We start from the raw sequence: 21,112 nt of genomic DNA on the forward strand, positions 1-21,112 counted from the left end.
CACATTGTGGGGATCAAGAAGTGAGTATATGCAATGCCCACTGAAAAATAAGTGGTTATACAGGCTTATACCTGTGTATACCCTCCACTACACCACTGGGCCCAACCCATCAGTTTCCTGGACGAATCAGACGGTCTGGAATAGATTTCAATTCTAGAAATGGTCTGGGAGGGATCACATCCAGCTTGGCCCATGTTTGGCCGGAGCTAGCCGATGACAACCAGAGGCACGCTACCTATTTCTACAATAGATTTTTTAAACCTAACCCTAATCTTAACCACATGCCTAACCCTAACGCCTTATGCCTAACCATAATCTTAAATTAAGACCAATAAATTCATTTTAGTTTTCATGAATTTTTACAATAAACCTATAGCCAGTGTTTACTTTGTGGCTGTGGTAACTAGTGGTAACCCTAGCCTCGCCCAGTCCCCAACAACCGGATGTTCCGGTTTTCAAGGGTAATGGAAGAGAGCCTGTGACGCGGAACTCCATCTTAACTCCTCCTCCACATTTACTGGATTGGTTGAACAGTGCAGAAGAGCACCTCCCCCGACAGTTTTTTTTTCTTCTCGTCAAGACCAGTATGCAGGGGATCTAGTTTCAGGCGTTTCTTTTTACGCTTGATACTTTAGGAGGTTAGGCCGGAGCAAGGAGTTTGGGGTAGCCAGGCAAGAGGGGAAGTGATTGCGCTCGGCTACTGTGCGTGAGTGACAGCCGGGAAGTGCATCTCTACTCTCTACTGCATCCTCCCATTTGCTCCCAAACCTAGAGAATTCACTTGATGTCAAATCAACTGTCAACCCAACAGACAGGGTGAAAACATAGACCAGGATTTTTACTGGAGGAAACTGAAATTACGAAAATGAACGAGACAGAGCACATCCCGCTTGCAGAATACGATTTTGAGAGAAAATTTGATGAAAAGGGCGCTCTCGAATGGATGCAAGAAAACTGGTGAGTAGGCTAACGTTACCAATTCATCCCTGGATAAAAGAGTAGCCTAGCCTACGTAGTCTAAAGCCGGTGAATTACCACCGCCAATTTTGGATGGATTGAGCTCTCACCCACACACATTGTCATGTAGGCTACACGTTTTGCTTCGTCCCGCAACGAGCCATTGTTTACAGATCTGTAAACAATGGCTCATTGCGGTCAAATCCGTATATTGACCACATTCTTCAATGATTCCGAACATATGTCGCGTTAAAAAACAACAACATTTGTATCGAAGAGCAGATACAATGTTAGTTTTGACAATGCTACAAAGTAGCGATAAGTCAGTCGTTGATATATAAGGCTCCTGTAAATTTAAATACTTATTATAGTTCCCCGGCCTCTTTTAAAATGTCCTTGAGGATGCTACCAACTTAACTTCAGCTTTCATCTTTTATTAACGTTAACGACCTTTGATCCATCGCATGATACAGATGCCATCCCCTATGTTGCTTGTTACATTGTTACTACAATATGACGTCAAACCCGATGTATAGCCCCTATCTGCTGTTCACTTCAGTGTGTGTTACATGCACGTGCAGTCACATGCAATGAATGATTACTAAATATCTAATGTGATGATTACTGTATTAAATACATAGGCATATATACAATATAGGATATCAATAGGCTTACATTTAATAACTTTTAATATCAACTCAAAGGCTCTCCCCATCAAATTAATATATGCTACTCAGCACACAAACCAAAATGGTCTCAAATGCTTCTCTTTGTGTACAATCAATTGTGTGAAGACCAAGACAGACCACATTTCTGCACAGACTTGCTTGGGTTTTTCTTGGCATTTTCTGACTTAAGAGACAGTCTCAGAGGCAAGAAAGCTGTCAATGTGGATTGAAAAATTCTTGGAAATGTGCAGTGTTGGCCAAATAAATTCACCCTGTTTCACCCTGCCCATGCATTCCTCAGATCGAGCTCATTTGCGTAGGCTACAGCAAAGCATCGAAGTGGAGGACAGCCGGAATAGTCTAAAAGCACATCTAGAGAGGCACACGAAACACCAATGCGTTGCTTGCATGTGACATCCAGGCCTGCCATGCTGTGATTAATGGTCTAGACCTGCTTCAGCATGCGTTCTGCTGATTAGCCAAACAAGCTAGCTAGTTGAAAAGGCAGAAATGTCTGCTTTCTGAGAACATTTGCTCCCACAGGACCCTTCACCCCTCTCTCGGCTCTCAGGCCCTCATTTTCTCTCTTTCAAGGAGCAAAATAAGTCTCTTTCTCCCGCTCTGTAATGCCCATAACACATTCCCTGTATCCAGTGCCTAGGTAGTTATGATAAGGCAGTCTACTATGCATTGTTTCACAGTCAGAAATAGGGAGTGCACTACATTGAGCCACTCCAGTTTACACAAAGGGATGTGTTCACTGGAATACTTTAGGGATCCTCACTATATGAGCCAAGTTACAATTCCCACCAATTGTGTTAACCCTAATGGCGCGATACATAGGTTGTTTGCCTTTCACAACAGTGACCCGGGTTCACTTCCCTGAGACAAAATGCATGAATAAATCAACTTAGATGTATAATAGTTTTAAATAGTTTTTGACTATCCATAGACACAGTGATGGTATTGCTCTTAATGCTTAATGTTTGGAATCCTTCATCAGTTTAGTGAAAGTTTGGGACAGAAAATGACCACTAAAGCCCTACTGTATTGTGCCCTGTATATAGTCCTACTAAACTGGGTCAAGCAACAACATCTTATCTGTTTAATATGTATTCTGTCCATCTGGATTAGTCATCTGGTCCGTCATCAAAATAAACCCCCTCTGAAGTACACACATCATTGCTTTCTAGTATTCAGCCTTATTCACCTGAGTGCCTCAACTGACCTTTTGGTTTAAAAAAAATGTCCAGTCGGTGATATGTCTAGTATTGTCATTCCATCCCGCTTCTAGCTGTTTTCACATAGCATCACAGTTGATTCTAGACGGGAGCGCCGTACACTCAATCTAATTGCCTGATTACCCACTGGCTGCAGTAGTAGAAGTTCTGGTTAGTATGTCAACTTCTAAGCTTGGTTAATAATTGGTTCCATGATTACGAATAGGGATGGGGTCTGGACAATAGAGGGGATGGAGGGGGGAACGGCTCATAATAATGGCTGGAATGGATTACATAGAAGGGTATCAAAAACATGGTTTTCATGTGTTTGATACCATTCCATTCACTCCATTCCATCCATTGTACTCCGTTTCAGCCATTATTATGAGCCGTCCTCCCCTCAGCAGCCTCCACTGTTAATAGCCTTATGTAACATCATCTGTATAATGCCAGTACGGTATCAGTCTGTGGAAATTTAGATGATCGAGTTTAGCTTAGCTCGCCTCGTGGCTTGCTGTGTGTACATTCAGAGGACTGCCACCAAGTAAAAAGGAACTAGAAATGTGAACTGCAGTGTCAATCCTAAAAGTCGGCTAAGGACTGGTTCATCCGTTCAGAATGATCATTCATCACATAAATGCATGGTTGTAGTCTAAAATAGATTTAAGACAGCCTCCAGCGATTTAAAAAAAAAAAAATGTATTTTTCCTGTTGAAAAGCAATATCCCAAGTATAAATACAATAAAGTACACACACTAAAGGGTAAAAAAAAAGAAATGCGCAAAATAGTGTTTTTTAGACAACTGCAAACTTCAAGGAGTAGGGCATTTAAGGAGTTGGTCTGTGGTGCCTGCTGACGTCATCGGCCTCCCATCTTGCTTGAGGGAAAATAGAGGAACAATAGAGAACACAGGAGGTAAGCCCCCCCCCCCCCCCCCCCCCGTTGTGCCATGTCATGAGGCACCTGGTGTTAAATGAGGTGAAAATGCGTCTGGATTAGGACCTTAAAGCTTGTTTGCATTTCCACCGTGCTCTCATCTAAATCATGGCCTAGGGCACAGGTAAGTACACGAATCACTTAAGAACAGTTTTGATGATGTGTTTTTGTGTTTATTTTTTCCTCAATAGGAGCAAGTCCTTTATGTTCTGTGGACTGTATGCTGCAATCATCTTCGGGGTCCAACACTTCATGAGAGAGAGGCCCAAGCTGAACCTGCGCCGACCACTTGTCCTCTGGTCACTCAGTTTGGCTATCTTCAGGTGAGTGACACACACTGACCACTTTGTTGCAGTAATAATAGCTTTATGTGTATACCTAAACACCATCAAACTATAATCAATCATTCAATCAATTACTCAACCAATCAGTGTGAGTGAAGCTCTAACTGAACACTGGTGGTGGTTAGCCTCGTTAGCCTCCCTCATCCTTGCTAACCTCAGCATGGGAAATGTTGGCCACAAAGATGTTTGTATATAGAGCTAGTTCTCTCTCAGAATTAACAGTGTTTAAATGGACAATCTTGATTTAGGGGTGACATTTTCCTCTTCTAAACACACACATGGAGTACGTAAAAACAGGGATTTCTAGACCGAAATCTGAAAACTTCTCCTTTATAACTCCTCTTCTTAAAAGACATCCATGAGCACTTTGGAGCAGGTTTTTATCAAGGATCTCTCTGTACTTTGCTCCGTTCATCTTTCCCTCGATCCTACTAGTCTCCTAGTCCCTGCTGCTGAAAAACATCCCCACAGCATGATGCTGCAACCACCATGCTTCACTGTAGGGATGATGCAAGATTTCCTCCAGACATGACGCTTGGAATTCAGGCTACAAAGTGTTGGTTTCATCAGACCAGAGAATCTTGTTTCTCATGGTCTGAGAGTCCTTTAGGTGCCCTTTGGCAAATTCAAAGCGGGCTGTCATGTGCCTTTTACTGAGGAGTGGTTCCGTCTGGTCAATCTACCATAAAGGCTTGATTGGTAGAGTGCTGCAGAGATGGTTGTCCTTCTGGAAGGTTCTCCCATCTACACAGAGGAACTCTGGAGCTCTGTCAGAGTGACCATCGGGTTCTTGATCACCTCACAGACCAAGGCCCTTCTCCCCCAATTGCTCAGTTTGGCCGGGCGGCCAGCTCTAGGAAGAGTTTTGGGGGTTCCAAACTTCTTCCATTTAAGAATGATTGAGGCCATTGTGTTCTTGGGGACCTTCAATGCTGCAGCCATTTTTTGGTACCCTTCCCCAGATCTGTTCCTCGACACAATCCTGTCTCGGAGCTCTACGGCAATTCCTTTGACCTCATGGCATGGTTTTTGCTCTGACATGCACTGTCAACTGTGGGACCTTATATAGACAGGTGTGTGCCTTTCCAAATCATGTCCAATCAATTGAATTGACCACAGGTGGACTCCAATGAAGTTGTATAAACATCTCAAGGATGATCAATAGAAACGGGATGCACCTGAGCTCAATTCCGAGTCTCATAGCAAAGGGTCTAAATACTTAAGTAAATAAGGTATTTAAGTTTTTTATTTGTAATACATTTGCAAATATTTTTACAAGCCTGTTTTTGCTTTGTCATTATGGGGTATTGTGTGTAGATTGAGGACCCATTTTTTAAAATCCCTTTTAGAATATGGCTGTAATGTAACAAAGTGTGGAAAAGGTCAAGCGGTCTGAATACTTTCTGAATGCACTGTATAATTGGCTGTGAACCAGGGTTGGGGTCAATTCCATTTCATATCCAGTCTATTCAGGAAGTACACTAAAATTAAAAAATGATCTTCAATGCTGGACCCCTATGATCACTCGGCTACGTATGCCTCTCCCTAATATCAATATGCCTTGTCCATTACTGTCCTGGTTAGTGATTATTGTCTTATTTCACTGTAGAGCTTCTAGCCCTGCTCAATATGCCTTAACCAACCATTTAGTTCCACTATGCGGTGACATAACCTGGTTTAAACGTCTCTAGAGACAATATCTCTCTCATCATTACTCAATGCCTAGGTTTACCTCCAATGTACTCACATCCTACCATACCTTTGTCTGTACATTATGCCTTGAATCTATTCTATCGCGCCCAGAAACCTGCTCCTTTTACTCTCTGTTCCGAACATACTAGACGACCAGTTCTTATAGTCTTCAGCCGTACCTTTATCCTACTTCTCCTCTGTTCTTCTGGTGATGTAGAGTTTAATCCAGGACTTGCAGTGCCTAGCTCCACTCCTATTCCCCAGGTGCTCCCATTTGTTGACTTCTGTAACTGTAAAAGCCTTGGTTTCATGCATGTTAACATTAGAAGCCTCCTCCCTAAGTTTGTTTTATTCACTGCTTCAGCACACTCTGCCAACCCGGATGTCTTAGCACTGTCTGAATCCTGGCTAATGAAGACCAGCAAAAACCCTGAAATTTCCATCCCTAACTATAACATTTTCCGCCAAGATAGAACTGCCAAAGGGGGTGGTGATGCAATCTACTGCAGAGATAGCCTGCAGAGTTCTGTCTTACTATCCAGGTCTGTACCCAAACAATTAGAGCTTCTACTTTTAAAAATCCACCTTTCCAGAAACAAGTCTCTCACCGTTGCCGCTTGCTATAGACCACCCTCTGCCCCCAGCTGTGCCCTGGACACCATATGTGAATTGATTGCCCCCCATCTATCTTCAGAGCTTGTGTTGCTAGGTGACCTAAACTGGGACATGCTTAACACCCCGGCCATCCTACAATCTAAGCTTGATGCCCTGAATCTCACACAAATTATCAATGAACCTACCAGGTACAACCCCAAATCCGTAAACACGGGCACCCTCATAGATATCATCCTAACCAACTCGCCCTCCAAATACACCTCTGCTGTTTTCAACCAAGATCTCATCGATCACTGCCTCATTGCCTGCATCCGTATTGGGTCTGCGGTCAAACGACCACCCCTCATCACTGTCAAACGCTCCCTAAAACACTTCAGCGAGCAGGCCTTTCTAATCGACCTGGCCGGGGTATCCTGGAATGATATTGACCTCATTCCGTCAGTAGAGGATGCCTGGTTATTCTTTAAAAGTGCCTTCCTCACCATCTTAAATAAGCATGCTCAATTCAAAACATTTAGAACCAGGAACAGATATAGCCCTTGGTTCACCCCAGACCTGTCTGCCCTTGACCAGCACAAAAACATCCTGTGGCGTACTGCATTAGCATCGAATAGCCCCTGTGATATGCAACTTTTCAGGGAAGTTAGGAACCAATATACACAGGCAGATAGGAAAGCAAAGGCTAGCTTTTTCAAACAGAAATGTGCATCCTGCAGCACAAACTCCAAAAAGTTCTGGGACACTGTAAAGTTCATGGAGAATAAGAGCACCTCCTCCCAGCTGCCCACTGCACTGAGGCTAGGAAACACTGTCACCACTGATAAATCCACTATGATTGAGAATTTCAATAAGCATTTTTCTACGACTGGCCATGCTTTCCAACTGGCTAACCCTACCCCGGTCAACTGCCCGGCACCCCCCACAGCAACATACCCAAGCCTCCACCATTTCCCCTTCACCCAAATCCAGATAGCTGATGTTCTGAAAGAGCTGCAAAATCTGGACCCCTACAAATCAGCCGGGCTAGACAATCTGGACAACCCCTATTTCTAGCCTGTTCAACCTCTCTTTCTTATCGTCTGTGATTCCCAAAGATTGGAAAGCTGCCGCGATCATCCTCCTCTTCAAAGGGGGAGACACTCTAGACCCAAACTGCTACAGATCTATATCTATCTGCCTTTTTAAGGTCTTCGAAAGCCAAGTTAACAAACAGATTACCAACCATTTTGAATCCCACCGTACCTTCTCCGCTATGCAATCTGGTTTCAGAGCTGGTCATGGGTGCACCTCAGCCACGCTCAAGGTCCTAAACGATATCATAACCGCCATCGATAAGAGACATTACTGTGCAGCCGTATTCATCGACCTGGCCAAGGCTTTCGACTCTGTGAATCACCACATTCTTATCGGCAGACTAAACCGCCTTGGTTTTTCAAATGACTGCCTCGCCTGGTTCATCAACTACTTCTCTGATAGAGTGTGTCAAATCGGAGGGCCTGTTGTCCGGACCGCTGCAGTCTCTATGGGGGTGCCACAGGGTTCAATTCTCGGGCCGACTCTCTTCTCTGTATACATCAATGATGTCGCTCATGCTGCTGGTGATTCTCTGATCCACCTCTACACAGACGACACCATTCTGTATACTTCTGGCCCTTCTTTGGACACTGTGTTAACTAACCTCCAGACAAGCTTCAATGCCATACAACTCTCATTCTGTGGCCTCCAACTGCTCTTAAATGCAAGTAAAACTAAATGCATACTCTTCAACCGGTCGCTACCCGCACCTGCCCGTCCGTCCAACATCACTACTCTGGAAGGTTCTGACTTAGAATATGTTGACAACTACAAATACCTAGGTGTCTGGTTAGACTGTAAACTCTCCTTCCAGACTCATATTAAGCATCTCAATCCAAAATTAAATCTAGAATCGGCTTCCTATTTTGCAACAAAGCATCCTTCACTCATGCTGCCAAACATTCCCTCGTAAAACTGACCATCCTACCGATCCTCGACTTCGGCGATGTCATTTACAAAATAGCCTCCAGCACTCTACTCAACAAATCGGATGCAGTCTATCATCAAAGCCCCACTGCGACCTGTACGCTTTCGTTGGCTGGCCCTCGCTTCATACTTGTCGCCAAACCTACTGGCTCCAGGTCATCTACAAGTCTTTGCTAGGTAAAGCCCCGCCTTATCTCAGCTCACTGGTCACCATTGCAGCACCCACCCGTAGCACGTGCTCCAGCAGGTATATCTCACTGGTCACCCCCAAAGCCAATTCCTCCTTTGGCCGCCTTTCCTTCCAGTTCTCTGCTGCCAATGACTGGAACAAACTGCAAAAATCACTGAAGCTGGAGACTCATATCTCCCTCACTAGCTTTAAGCACCAGCTGTCAGAGCAGCTCACGGATCACTGCACCTGTACATAGCCCATCTGCAAATAGCCCATCCAACTACCTCATCCCCATACTGTATTTATTTATCTTGCTCCTTTGCACCCAAGTATCTCTACTTGCACATCATCTTCTGCACATCAATCCCTCCAGTGTCTAATTGGTATATTCTAATTACTTCGCCACCATGGCCTATTTATTGCCTTACCTCCCTTATCTTACCTCATTTGCGTACACTGTATATAGATTTTCTTCAACGGTATTATTGACTGTATGTTTTGTTTATTCCATGTGTAACTCTGTGTTGTTGTATGTGTCGCACTGCTTTGCTTTATTCTTGGCCAGGTCGCAGTTGTAAATGAGAACTTGTTCTCAACTAGCCTACCTGGTTAACTGAAGGTGAAATAAAAAATGTAAAAAATTCCATGTAGAAAATTTGGTATTGGAATTTGGTAAACTTTCTGAATTGACTGGAACTGAAATGGAATTGACCCCAAACCTGCTGGGAACTCAGATATATACACAACAACCATATGCAATCCAGGTGACGTCACTATACAATGTACTATATAACGGTGGAAAAGGGCTATAGAAATCCAATCTGTTATCCTTATTATTAAGGAGGAGTCAAGGAGTACACATAACCTCATTTTACAGCTAACAATAGGGAGAGCTGTTTTGATGTGCCACAGAGGTACATCATCATCGTCTGTGCCCATGCCCCCTGCTGTGCCAACCTTAATCCTAATCCCGGAGCTGTGGGCATAACCTGCCCACTCAATCCCCTTGGTGCTAGCTGGACAGGATAACTTTTTTAATCCATATATTCATTACTGCACAATCACTGCAACATTTTACCATATAGGTTTTTTAAGAATAGACTACTGGCCTTTGTAATAGAAAGTTAGTTACCAATGATGAGGTTGGTGTTAGGTTGGTACCATATATATCATATAGATAGATAGTTACTATTGATAATGTGGAGAAGGTAGGTAGTAACTATAGATAATGTTTTTACAGATGGTTAATGTTGATAATGGTGTTATTAGTTATTAGTTACCATAGATAACATAGATAGTTAGTTACCATTTGATAACGTAATGTTAATTGCCCATGACTGTGCAGTTTTCAGAGCCGCTTCATTATTTCCCTGAAAATGACAACTGTGTCTCAATGCTCTCTTCTTGTGTTATTCCCACTGCTGTTAGACTGGTGTTTAGTTACATGGGTTTGGGGATGGCTTCCTGGAATATCACTGGATAATTTTTACATTTCAGGTGTTTTGACTCCTATAAGGATCCGAAGGATCAGGTTACAGTGGGTCTGCTCTAGTTGGCCGTTTTATGATGGTCGTAAATGCCTTACAGAAACTCTTTCTTCCTTGTCTTGCAATATTAAGGGAAAGAAACCTCTGTGGAACAAAGAGAGTCCTCCTGCCAAAAACTCCAACATCAACAGATGGGGGAATGAAACAATATTTCTCTTCGTTCAAACAGTTGGAGTGGTCCGTGGGCACTAAAGAACAATTATGTCAGATCAGTTGTGTTTTGGGATCCCATAAAGGACAGTATAACAACATAACTTTATCTCTGAATGTGCATATTTCCCAGTGATCAGGGTCACACCCAAATGTTGGGGAACTGATATGATTAAATATGAAACTATTTGTGAGAAGATGTGATGTTAGCCTTCTAAATGAGAGAATTGTTTTTCATATGAAGTCTTAACCAAGTCGGTGGCCACGCCCACGTGAGCACAGACATTACGAAAAAAGGAGAGAACGCCCCTTTTTCCCTGAGTGCTTAAATTGGGAGTGCTTAAATAGCACTTGTGACAAAATGTACATTTAGTTAAGAAATGGCTACTACTCTATAGACCAGAGAGCATGGAGCTGGTTATGAAAACTACAAGACTACACATTCAGTCTGCTGCTGTATATGTAAAATAGTTTAGTAAACTCGACCGAAGACGAGAGGAGAACACTTCCCTATCAAACGACTGAATGGTACTCAGAAAGATCCATTCTGGAGAACATTTCCCTATCGAACGACCATTGGTTGACCATGATAACAGTGCTACAACTACGAAAGACTTTGATCTCTGGTGGACAAACCAGAGACTTTCTGTCGACTGACTCTCCAGCAGACGGACCTGCGATTTCAACAGAGAAACAACAAGACATATAGGCGTAAATATTTAAATTGCAATTCCTTTCGAATGAGCGGCTGTTCATGTGCAAAGTATTAGCATTTCAAAAGCCTAGTTATCAGCTGTGTGTACGATAGTGAAGTCCTTTGTTTTTTCTCCCGCTCTTTCTTACCTGTCCCTCCCTTTTCATTTGGTGTAACAAGCCGTCATATAAAATCACATTTTATTGGTCACATACACATGGTTGGTTAGCAGATGTTAATGCGAGTGTAGCGAAATGCTTGTGCTTCTAGTTCCGACAGTGCAGTAATATCTAACAAGTAATCTAACAGTTCCCCAACAACTACCTAATACACACAAATCTAAAGGAGTGAATGAGAATATGTACATATAAGTATATGGATGAGCGATGGCCAAGCGGCATAGGCAAGGTGCAGTAGATGGTATAAAATACAGTATATACATATGATATGAGTAATGTAAGCTATATAAACATTATTAAAGTGGCATTATTTAAAGTGGCATTGTTTAAAGTGACTAGTGATCCATTTATTAAAGTGTCCAGTGATTGGGTCTCAATGTAGGCAGCAGCCTCTCTGAGTTAGTGATTGATGTTTAGCAGTCTGATGGCCTTGAGATAGAAGCTGTTTTTCAATCTCTCGGTGTGAACAGGCAGTGGCTCGGGTGGTTGTTGTCCTTGATGATCTTTTTGGCCGTTCTGTGACATCGAGTGCTGTAGGTGTCATGGAGGGCAGGTAGTTTGCCCCCGGTGATGCGTTGTGCAGAACGCACCACCTTCTGGAGAGCCTTGTGGTTGAGGGCGGTGCAGTTGCCATACCAGTCTGTGATACAGCCCAACAGGATGCTCTCGATTGTGCATCTGTAAGTCAGGGTTTTGGGTGACAAAACTGTCGCGCCTTCTTCACCACGCTGTCTGTGTGGGTGGACCATTTCAGTTTGTCTGTGATGTGTACGCCCAGGAACTTAAAACTTTCCACCTTCTCCACTGCTGTCCCTTTGATGTGGATAGGGGGGTGCTCCCTCTGCTGTTTCCTGAAGTCCACGATCATCTCATTTGTTTTGTTGACTTTGAGTGAAAGGTTGTTTTCCTGACACCACACTCCAAGTGCCCTCACCTCCTCCCTGTAGGCTGTCTCGTAGTTGTTGGTAATCAAGCCCACTACTGTTGTGTCATCTGCAAACTTGATGATTAAGTTGGATGTGTGCATGGCCACGGAGTCGTGGGTGAACAGGGAGTACAGGAGAGGGCTGAGAAGTTGAGGGTCAGCGAAGTGGAGATGTTGTTTCCTACCTTCACCACCTGGGAGCGGCCCAGGTCCAGGACCAAGTTGCACAGGGCGGGGTTGAGACCCAGGGCCTCCAGCTTGATGATGAGTTTGGAGGGTCTATGGTGTTGAGGGTACTACGGTTTAGTCCACTTGGGATTTTTAATTGTATCATGTTAGTAACCAATGTATAAACCTATCCTGTGTGTGTTTATGTACTTCTGTGTGATTATTTAGTTAGTTCGTAAATAAATAATTAACCTAATTGGTATATCGCTGAATAATCATTTATGCTAGGGTTCGTGCAGATATCCAAGAGTTTGCGACATTCAGAATATGACTGATGAGGTAATAATACATTAATAAGTGACTGTAATCGATAAAATATGAAAATATCTGAAGAGTTAAATTTGGGAAATAGTAACTCTAAACAACATTTTCCCGTGATCCTCCGACTTCCTAGTTAATGTTTACATGATTAGTTTAATCACATAATAATTACACAGAGAATTGATTTGATAATATAAAAGTCTTCACACTAATGATAGTCCAAGACACGACACAGGCCTTGTGATTCACAATTGATAAGGAGAGGTGATATATTTTCATAGTGTGTCCAAATTGAAATGACCTCACTCTGTATGTAGCCACAGTGTGTTTCAGATGAGAAGGAAAGCTACAAATCGATACAGTGTTTACTAAGCATACGCATCCTGTTTACAAAGTAAGACCATGTGTGTCTAAGTCTTTATCGGGCTTAATGCAGGTCTAAAATGGTTGGAGACAGGGGAAGGACAGCCAATTGGAGATGTGACCCACTGATATATCTTATCTCTTACCTTGTTTCAGGTTTAGAGCGTTATGGCAACTGCAACAGTGACAGTTCATATAGTTGAGAGGTATATAGCATTTCGTCATGGCACCGCAAAGCTGACAGTATATAATATAGTTGAGAGATGTATATCGCATTACATTATGACAACCACAAAGCTTATAGTTCAGGTGTACAAAAATATGAGCTGAATTCAGACGTGTACAAAACACCTACTTACAGTCCACTCTGATCGACCATGGGCATTCGACTTGTGTTAAAAATGTTTCGTATACCAATGACTTGTGTGTAATTGTGAATTCCATATAGTTGGACAGAGCAGATTCACGTAACACTATACATTATCGCATTATCTCATAATCTATATGTGTTTCATTCCACAGTATCATCGGAGCTGTCAGGACCGGATGTTATATGTTCCATGTCCTCAACAAAAGTGGCTTTAAGCAGTCGGTGTGTGACACCAGCTTCTACAGCGCTCCTGTCAGCAAGTTCTGGGCCTACGCCTTTGTCCTGAGCAAGGCCCCTGAGCTGGGTAAGGAATGTCCCAAATAGGGTCCAGTTCTGAATGCTTCAGATAGAAATACACTGAGTGTACAAAACATTAGGAACATCTCATTCCATGACATAGACTGACCAGGTTAATTCAAGTGAACGCTATGCTCTTTTATTGATGTCACCTGTTAAATCCACTTCAATCAGTGTAGATGAATCAGAGGAGACAGGTTACAGAAGGATTTTTAAGCCTTGAGACAATTGAGACATGGATTGTGGGTGTGCCCTTCGGAGGGTGAATGGGCAAGACAAAAGATTTAAGTGCCTTTGAATAGTTGAATAGGGTGTGTTAGTAGGTGCCAGGCGCACCGGTTTGAGTTTGTCAAGAACTGCAACGCTGCAGGGTTTTTCACACTGAACAGTTTCCCGTGTGTATCAAGAATGCTACACCACCCAAAGGACATCTAGCCAACTTGACACAACTGTGGGAAGCATTGTAGTCAACATGGGCCAGCATCTCTGTGAAACGCTTTCGACACCTTGTAGAGTCCATGCCCTGACGAACTGAGGCTTTTGTGAGGGCAAAATAGGGTGCAACTCAATATTAGGAGGGTGTTCCTTATGTTTTGTACACTCAGTGTATATCATGTAGTACAGACATGCATGTACCTCTCTGTCATGCAGTGCAAGATAGTCAGCTCACCTTGAGCTGATGTATACAAGTCATTTCTGACCCTGGCCAAGGAGTGGGAGCCATGGAGTGGTTGGTCAATTAGGTCAGAGGGCCATTCAAAGAGAAGGAGGCTGGTGCAGGACAAAAAACAACCTTGAAACAATTTGTCTATTTATGTAATTCCGGAAGCATTTGAAGTTTCTAGTGCACTTCTATTGATCAGCGGAGGCCTATTACCTCAAGACCTGTGTGGCTGCATTTTGATGCTGTCCCCTCTCTCAGAGCAGTAATCCTGTCACTTCTGCCTATCTGTCAGTCAGACAGGGATGCAATAGCGTTGATAAATGGACAGAGATGCTGAGGTGGCAAAAAATTATTTACGTATGTCTCCTCCTGAGCAAGAGACAGGAAGGGCATGCTTGTGTTGTAGAATGGGACAGATGTGCAATATACAGTATTAGACCAGTTTAGTTTGTACTGTACACAGAGACGGCAGAAGTAGGGGAGCGGCAGCAGCGGCCCCACCCCCTGGTCTGCGCACCTTCGAAGTTCAACTGGGTTAAATGGAATGAAGTCTGGGAACTGACTGTAGGCCTATAACTTCTCACATGTAGCTTAATATAATATTAACTCCTACAGAATTAAAACTATACATCAAATGGTAATTTTGTCTCTGCAATATCATTTCTTTCTTTCAGCATCTTGAGAGAATGCGAATGCGCGATTTAAGGAATGTGTAAACGTCTTTGTCAGGGACATAAAAGCTGACAGTTTTTCAACCACACAAAATATGAATCCGGAAATCTTATTATAAACGTGTTGGGTCGTTGTTTTAGAGTTGGGCTATTGTCTCCCTGGTCCCTAAACGTCCTCACTCCGGCGAGAGGAGCAGAAGTGAAAATGAACTTTACCGATTCTACCTTCATTCTATCGATTTGTGACATTATTCTTGTGGGCAAGGCTTAATTTAGTCTTCTATCTTCTAGGGCAACAAGTCATGACAGAAGATAAGCTGCATGTATCTAATTACAGACAAGTACACTAACAAATAGCCTACCAAATGTCAGAAATTATAAGCCGAAAAATATAAACAAAAACAATGTTTGCCTTCCCTGTCAAAAAATCATTCCGCCGTCCCTGACTGTAGAGTATGTTTAGTTTAAGTTCATTGGAGTGCGTTATGTTGTGTGTGTGTGTGTGTGTGTGTGTGTGTGTGTGTGTGTGTGTGTGTGTGTGTGTGTGTGTGTGTGTGTGTGTGCAAGTGTGTGTGTGCAAGTGTGTGTGTGCAAGTGTGTGTGTGCAAGTGTGTGTGTGCAAGTGTGTTTGTGTTTAGTGCTTTACTGTACTTTTGAGGACCACAACATCCCATCTTTCCAATTCTTTTTTGCAAGTGAGGTTCAAAAAGCCGGTCCTCACAACTTTTTACTTCTACTATGTGTGTTCACTATTGTTTGAGAGAGAGTGAAAGTGATCAAACATCAGAGTATAACTAAGTGATTTCCCCCTCCCTCCCTTTTCAGGCGACACGGTGTTTATCGTGCTCCGTAAGCAGCGCCTCATCTTCCTGCACTGGTACCATCACATTACCGTGCTGGTCTACTCCTGGTACTCCTACAAGGACCAGGTGGCCGGTGGCGGCTGGTTCATGACCATGAACTACCTGGTCCACTCCTTCATGTACACCTACTATGCTGCCCGGGCGGCGGGTTACCGGGTGCCCCGACCCTGCGCTATGGTCATCACAGCCACCCAGATCATGCAGATGGTGATGGGGCTTGCTGTCTTAGGCTTGGTCTACCACTGGATGCACGAAGTGCGCTGCCCGTCTTACGTGCCCAACATCGCCTGGGGCTCACTCATGTACCTCAGCTACCTGGTCCTGTTCGCCTCCTTTTTCTACAAGTCCTACCTCAAGGTTGCCGCTGACAAGGAGTCCAAGGCCAAGTAGGGGCTGGATTCGTCAGAGGCAAGTTGTACACTGGGCAAGTCATATTAAGAGTGTGCCTAGTTGAGAAGAATATTGCGTTGTGCCATAATGTGTGAGTCACAACTGTTTTTCGCTGGTTGCTGGGTCCACGTCAATTGTGACAAGCCAATTTCTTCCCACCCCAACTTTGTATTGCTGTAGCTCATCTAACTAACTAGAACCCTGGATAACACGATAATGGAACGGTTGTTGAGAGTGGACAGGGGAACCAGTGCATGGTCAGGACACGTTAATACACTGCTCAAAAAAATAAAGGGAACACTAAAATAACACATCCTAGATCTGAATGAATGAAACATTCTTATTCAATACTTTTTTCTTTACATAGTTGAATGTGCTGACTACAAAATCACACAAAAATTATCAATGGAAATCAAATTTATCAACCCATGGAGGTCTGGATTTGGAGTCACACTCAAAATTAAAGTGGAAAACCACACTACAGGCTGATCCAACTTTGATGTAATGTCCTTAAAACAAGTCAAAATGAGGCTCAGTAGTGTGTGTGGCCTCCACGTGCTTGTATGACCTCCCTACAACGCCTGGGCATGCTCCTGATGAGGTGGCGGATGGTCTCCTGAGGGATCTCCTCCCAGACATGGACTAAAGCATCCGCCAACTCCTGGACAGGTTGTGGTGCAACGTGACGTTGGTGGATGGAGCGAGACATGTTGTCCCAGATGTGCTCAATTGGATTCAGGTCTGGGGAACGGGCGGGCCAGTCCATAGCATCAATGCCTTCCTCTTGCAGGAACTGCTGACACACTCCAGCCACATGAGGTCTAGCATTGTCTTGCATTAGGAGGAACCCAGGGCCAACCGCACCAGCATATGGTCTCACAAGGGGTCTGAGGATCTCATCTCGGTACCTAATGGCAGTCAGGCTACCTCTGGCGAGCACATGGAGGGCTGTGCGGCCCCCCAAAGAAATGCCACCCCACACCATGACTGACCCACCGCCAAACCGGTCATGCTGGAGGATGTTGCAGGCAGCAGAACGTTCTCCACGGCGTCTCCAGACTCTGTCACGTCTGTCACATGTGCGTGTGAACCTGCTTTCATCTGTGAAGAGCACAGGGCGCCAGTGGCGAATTTGCAAATCTTGGTGTTCTCTGGCAAATGCCAAACGTCCTGCACGGTGTTGGGCTGTAAGCACAACCCCCACCTGTGGACGTCGGGCCCTCATACCACCCTCATGGAGTCTGTTTCTGACCGTTTGAGCAGACACATGCACATTTGTGGCCTGCTGGAGGTCATTTTGCAGGGCTCTGCCAGTGCTCCTCCTAATCCTTCTTGCACAAATGCGGAGGTAGCGGTCCTGCTGCTGGGTTGTTGCCCTCCTACGGCCTCCTCCACGTCTCCTGATGTACTGGCCTGTCTCCTGGTAGCGCCTCCATGCTCTGGACACTACACTGACAGACACAGCAAACCTTCTTGCCACAGCTCGCATTGATGTGCCATCCTGGATGAGCTGCACTACCTGAGCCACTTGTGTGGGTTGTAGACTCCGTCTCATGCTACCACTAGTAGTGGAGTGAAAGCACCGCCAGCATTCAAAAGTGACCCTTTATTGGGGGTGTCTTGCTAATTGCCTATAATTTCCAACTTTTGTCTATTCCATTTGCACAACAAATTTATTGTCAATGAGTGTTGCTTCCTAAGTGGACAGTTTGATTTCACAGAAGTGTGATTGACTTGGAGTTATATTGTGTTGTTTAAGTGTTTCCTTTATTTTTTTGAGCAGTGTATAACAAATCATTAAATAAAAAAAAGGCGATAAAAAAAGAGAGAGCAGCTCAGTTTGTGTTTGACTAAATGTACTACTCACTTCATTTTGATTTCGTGGCTTTGTTAATCAATCTTTTTGACCAGCTGCTTCAGTCGGAGTCCAGTGAAAAAAACACAGCCATATGAGTCCTGAGGTTTCTCCAAGGGCAGTTTACAACCGCGTTTGCAGTCTGCACGTTCAATGAATTCGACAGTCACTGACAGGACATTTTTCATGCTGAAAGGCTCTAACTTGTAGTGAAATCTGGTGCTTTATAGACCAGCGCTGAGAATTGTCTCACTGTATTAGACCTCACAACCCTTTAGTATAACGAAATGACGATCAAAAGGAACTAATGCACTGATTAATGAGGATAGTTTTTCTGTTTTAGTTGTAGGTAATTGTCTGGGAATAGGTGGGAGGAGAGAAGCGCACGGAAAGGAGTGACACTTGGAATAATGTGTCCATTGTAAATAATATATCTTAAGAATGTATTTATTTTCTTAAAATCTAAAGTCTATGGTGGTCCTTGGAGTGTACCAGGAAATAGTGGGACTCAGTACGTTTCTGCCTGTCTTAAATTGTGCAGTATGAGTTGTGCACTTTTGTATTTGAAATGTTTTTCTTTACATCACAACAATGCACTATATTGTTTTTTTGTTTTTTAAAGTATTACATCTCTCTGTGTGTTCATTAAAGAATCGGAAGCCCCCTGAGATTTATTTTTATTTGTCAAACAGCAGCCGATCGATCATCATGTCACCAGAATAAGACCCTCAATATTTATTGGAAAGGAGCAACAAGCTCATCACCGTGCATTTTTACCACCCTGTGAAGTTCATCACTGAGCACAGACCTCAATTCAATATCTGATCCATGTTGGTTCAACATCATTTCATTGAAATGACATGGAAACAACATTGATTCAACCAGGGTGTGCCCTGAGGGTTATTTAATTTGTATCCTAATAAACTGAATGCTTTCCCGAGTCATAGTGGGAGAACCACACACCATATCATGGTGTGAATTTGAGTTTACTTCGATATGACAGTTATTATATCAATATTTGTGAATACCGCCATTTCTCCCATAATACATTTTTACAGACAAAAACATCCCACCTAGCGTAACAAATTTGCTGTTTCCATCAGGCCTGTCATGACATTTTCTATCCGACATTTACTTTACTCGCATACAAATGTTGGATGGAAACCTGGTTACTGTAAAGCCCTAGTTATTTTGTTGCTTTGACAAAGTCATTTCTATTATTATTTATTTCATGTGATTAGGGATTAATCTAATCCAGGGATGGGCAACTGGCGGTCCGCAGCCCCTCTGTTGTAGGCCCCGCAGGTCAATTTACCCCCCCCTGGGATGTGGGTACACAGACCCGCGAGCCACTGCGGCCCCTCATGATGTATTCAAAGTTGCCCATCCCTGATCTAATCACATGAAATTTATGTCAACCCTGTTACGTGAACTGAACTCTCATTTTAAAATGGTGAAACTATTCCTTATAAAATATTTTTTTTCAAAAGAAACATTGAATATCTAATAGTCAAATCATAGTGTAAAAGCAGGTGAGCTGGTTCTACTCTTTTTGGCCATTTTCAGTTGTTTTGTGGTGGAAAACGGAGTGGGTCGAGCATAACATGTCAACCCTGTTACCCATAGATAGACAGGCTTGAAATGTTTTAACAATAAAACATTTTTGGGGGAAGCTTGCATTCAATTCCCCTTACCTGTTTAACACAACAAGCTTCCATTCCCCCTGTCACAAGGGGATTAATGGCTGATTTAAGATGAAATCGTCAACCCTGTTACCGTCAACCCTGTTACTATATTTGGCATTTAATAGGCATTTACTATAGTCATTTTTTTATTGAGATGGGAAAAAGTGTTTTTTATTAAGTTAAACGTGTTCTTTGACATAATATTAAAATGAGGTTAAATAAAACATTGAATTATAATGTTATAATACCCAAAAAGGTATTCATTTGGTGGAAAGACCCAGATACTGTTACACAAAGATGCATATTCCTTTTTGTTTCCTCCTATTTTAAATACGACTACCAGTGTTGATTGGATACATTGTGTAAGTAGAGGCTTAGGTCAAGGCAGCGACATGGTTTTGTTGTCTAGAAATCTAGTAGATACAGAAAGTAGTGTCTTGTAAGCACACCTAACCTCTAGTGAGTTTTAACCCGTGGCAGCTTATGTGTGTCTTCCTTTATGTTTGTAATAGAGCTGGACTGTACTATCTCCTTCCTACCCATCCTCCCAGAGCCACACTGGTGTGAGCACATTTACTTTAATGTATGTATCAGCTGAGAGTAGTTATGGCTTAAAGTATACAGACTATTTTGATGCTGTGTGTGTGACATTTGCCTTCAAAGCACTACTAGAATTTTTTTTTTTAACCTTTCAGTCATGTTTTATAACCCCCCCTGTGACGCCAAGTGTGTCATGGAGCTCGTACTCTCAAGTTTATTAGCTTCCAGCACAAAGTGAGACAGTCTAGCCTGTACATGGCTGGTAGTCGCCAAATGTCTTAAGTAGTGCTTATAATCTTATTATAATGTTGTGTTTATGAAGTAGCTACACTGCCCTTATGTAATATCCTTCATATTACTCAAATGTAACACCTGATGCTGCAGCAGGCACATTAATGTATTACCATTGTTATAGAATAGTACAATAAGCTTAGCAGTGTTAAGAAGTGTGAATCATTTTTAAGACCACACCAGAAGAGTGAATCTGCAAGATATATTTATTTCACTTGGCTGGTGTTGTGTCAATAATGATGATATTATGATCATGATGTGACATTATACATGTTGTCCACCCTCCACCTTGAAACCAACGGTTGCATTTTAGTTGTAAAATATCGTAACGATAATACGCAGGGAATATACTCAGTTTATAATACATTCATTTGTGTGCCAAATGATGCTTCTGCAGTTTTCTACTCTGTTAGGTAAATGTGAACACAGTTCGTGTTTGTATATTATCTTTGCTGATGTAGAGTGTAAGAAGACATGCTTATGCATCCCTGTGAGTCCGCTATCTACTACGTTACTGATAAGAAAGGGAAAAA

General features: G+C 43.0%; 1 protein-coding gene across 1 annotated transcript; it reads left to right on the forward strand.

Annotated features, from left to right (window-relative positions):
- The first annotated feature begins 812 nt into the window (after positions 1-812).
- LOC120030030 (elongation of very long chain fatty acids protein 6-like) lies at positions 813-16,503 on the forward strand. Its single transcript, XM_038975347.1, has 4 exons — positions 813-957; positions 3,974-4,105; positions 13,476-13,627; positions 15,781-16,503. Exons 1-4 carry the CDS (start codon positions 866-868, stop codon positions 16,206-16,208), a joined length of 804 nt encoding a protein of 267 aa, XP_038831275.1. The 5' UTR covers positions 813-865; the 3' UTR covers positions 16,209-16,503.
- Positions 16,504-21,112: the final 4,609 nt, after the last annotated feature.

The sequence above is a fragment of the Salvelinus namaycush genome, chromosome 35 (genome assembly GCF_016432855.1).
Source record: "Salvelinus namaycush isolate Seneca chromosome 35, SaNama_1.0, whole genome shotgun sequence".
In the NCBI taxonomy this organism is placed as follows: domain Eukaryota; kingdom Metazoa; phylum Chordata; class Actinopteri; order Salmoniformes; family Salmonidae; genus Salvelinus; species Salvelinus namaycush.

Excerpts from the sequence above, each read along its gene's own strand:
- LOC120030030 (XM_038975347.1), top strand. The coding sequence starts at position 866 with ATGAACGAGACAGAGCACATCCCGCTTGCAGAATACGATTTTGAGAGA. Across the intron at positions 4,106-13,475 it reads CTCAGTTTGGCTATCTTCAG|TATCATCGGAGCTGTCAGGA; the intron begins GTGAGTGACACA and ends TTCATTCCACAG. Across the intron at positions 13,628-15,780 it reads GAGCAAGGCCCCTGAGCTGG|GCGACACGGTGTTTATCGTG; the intron begins GTAAGGAATGTC and ends CTCCCTTTTCAG.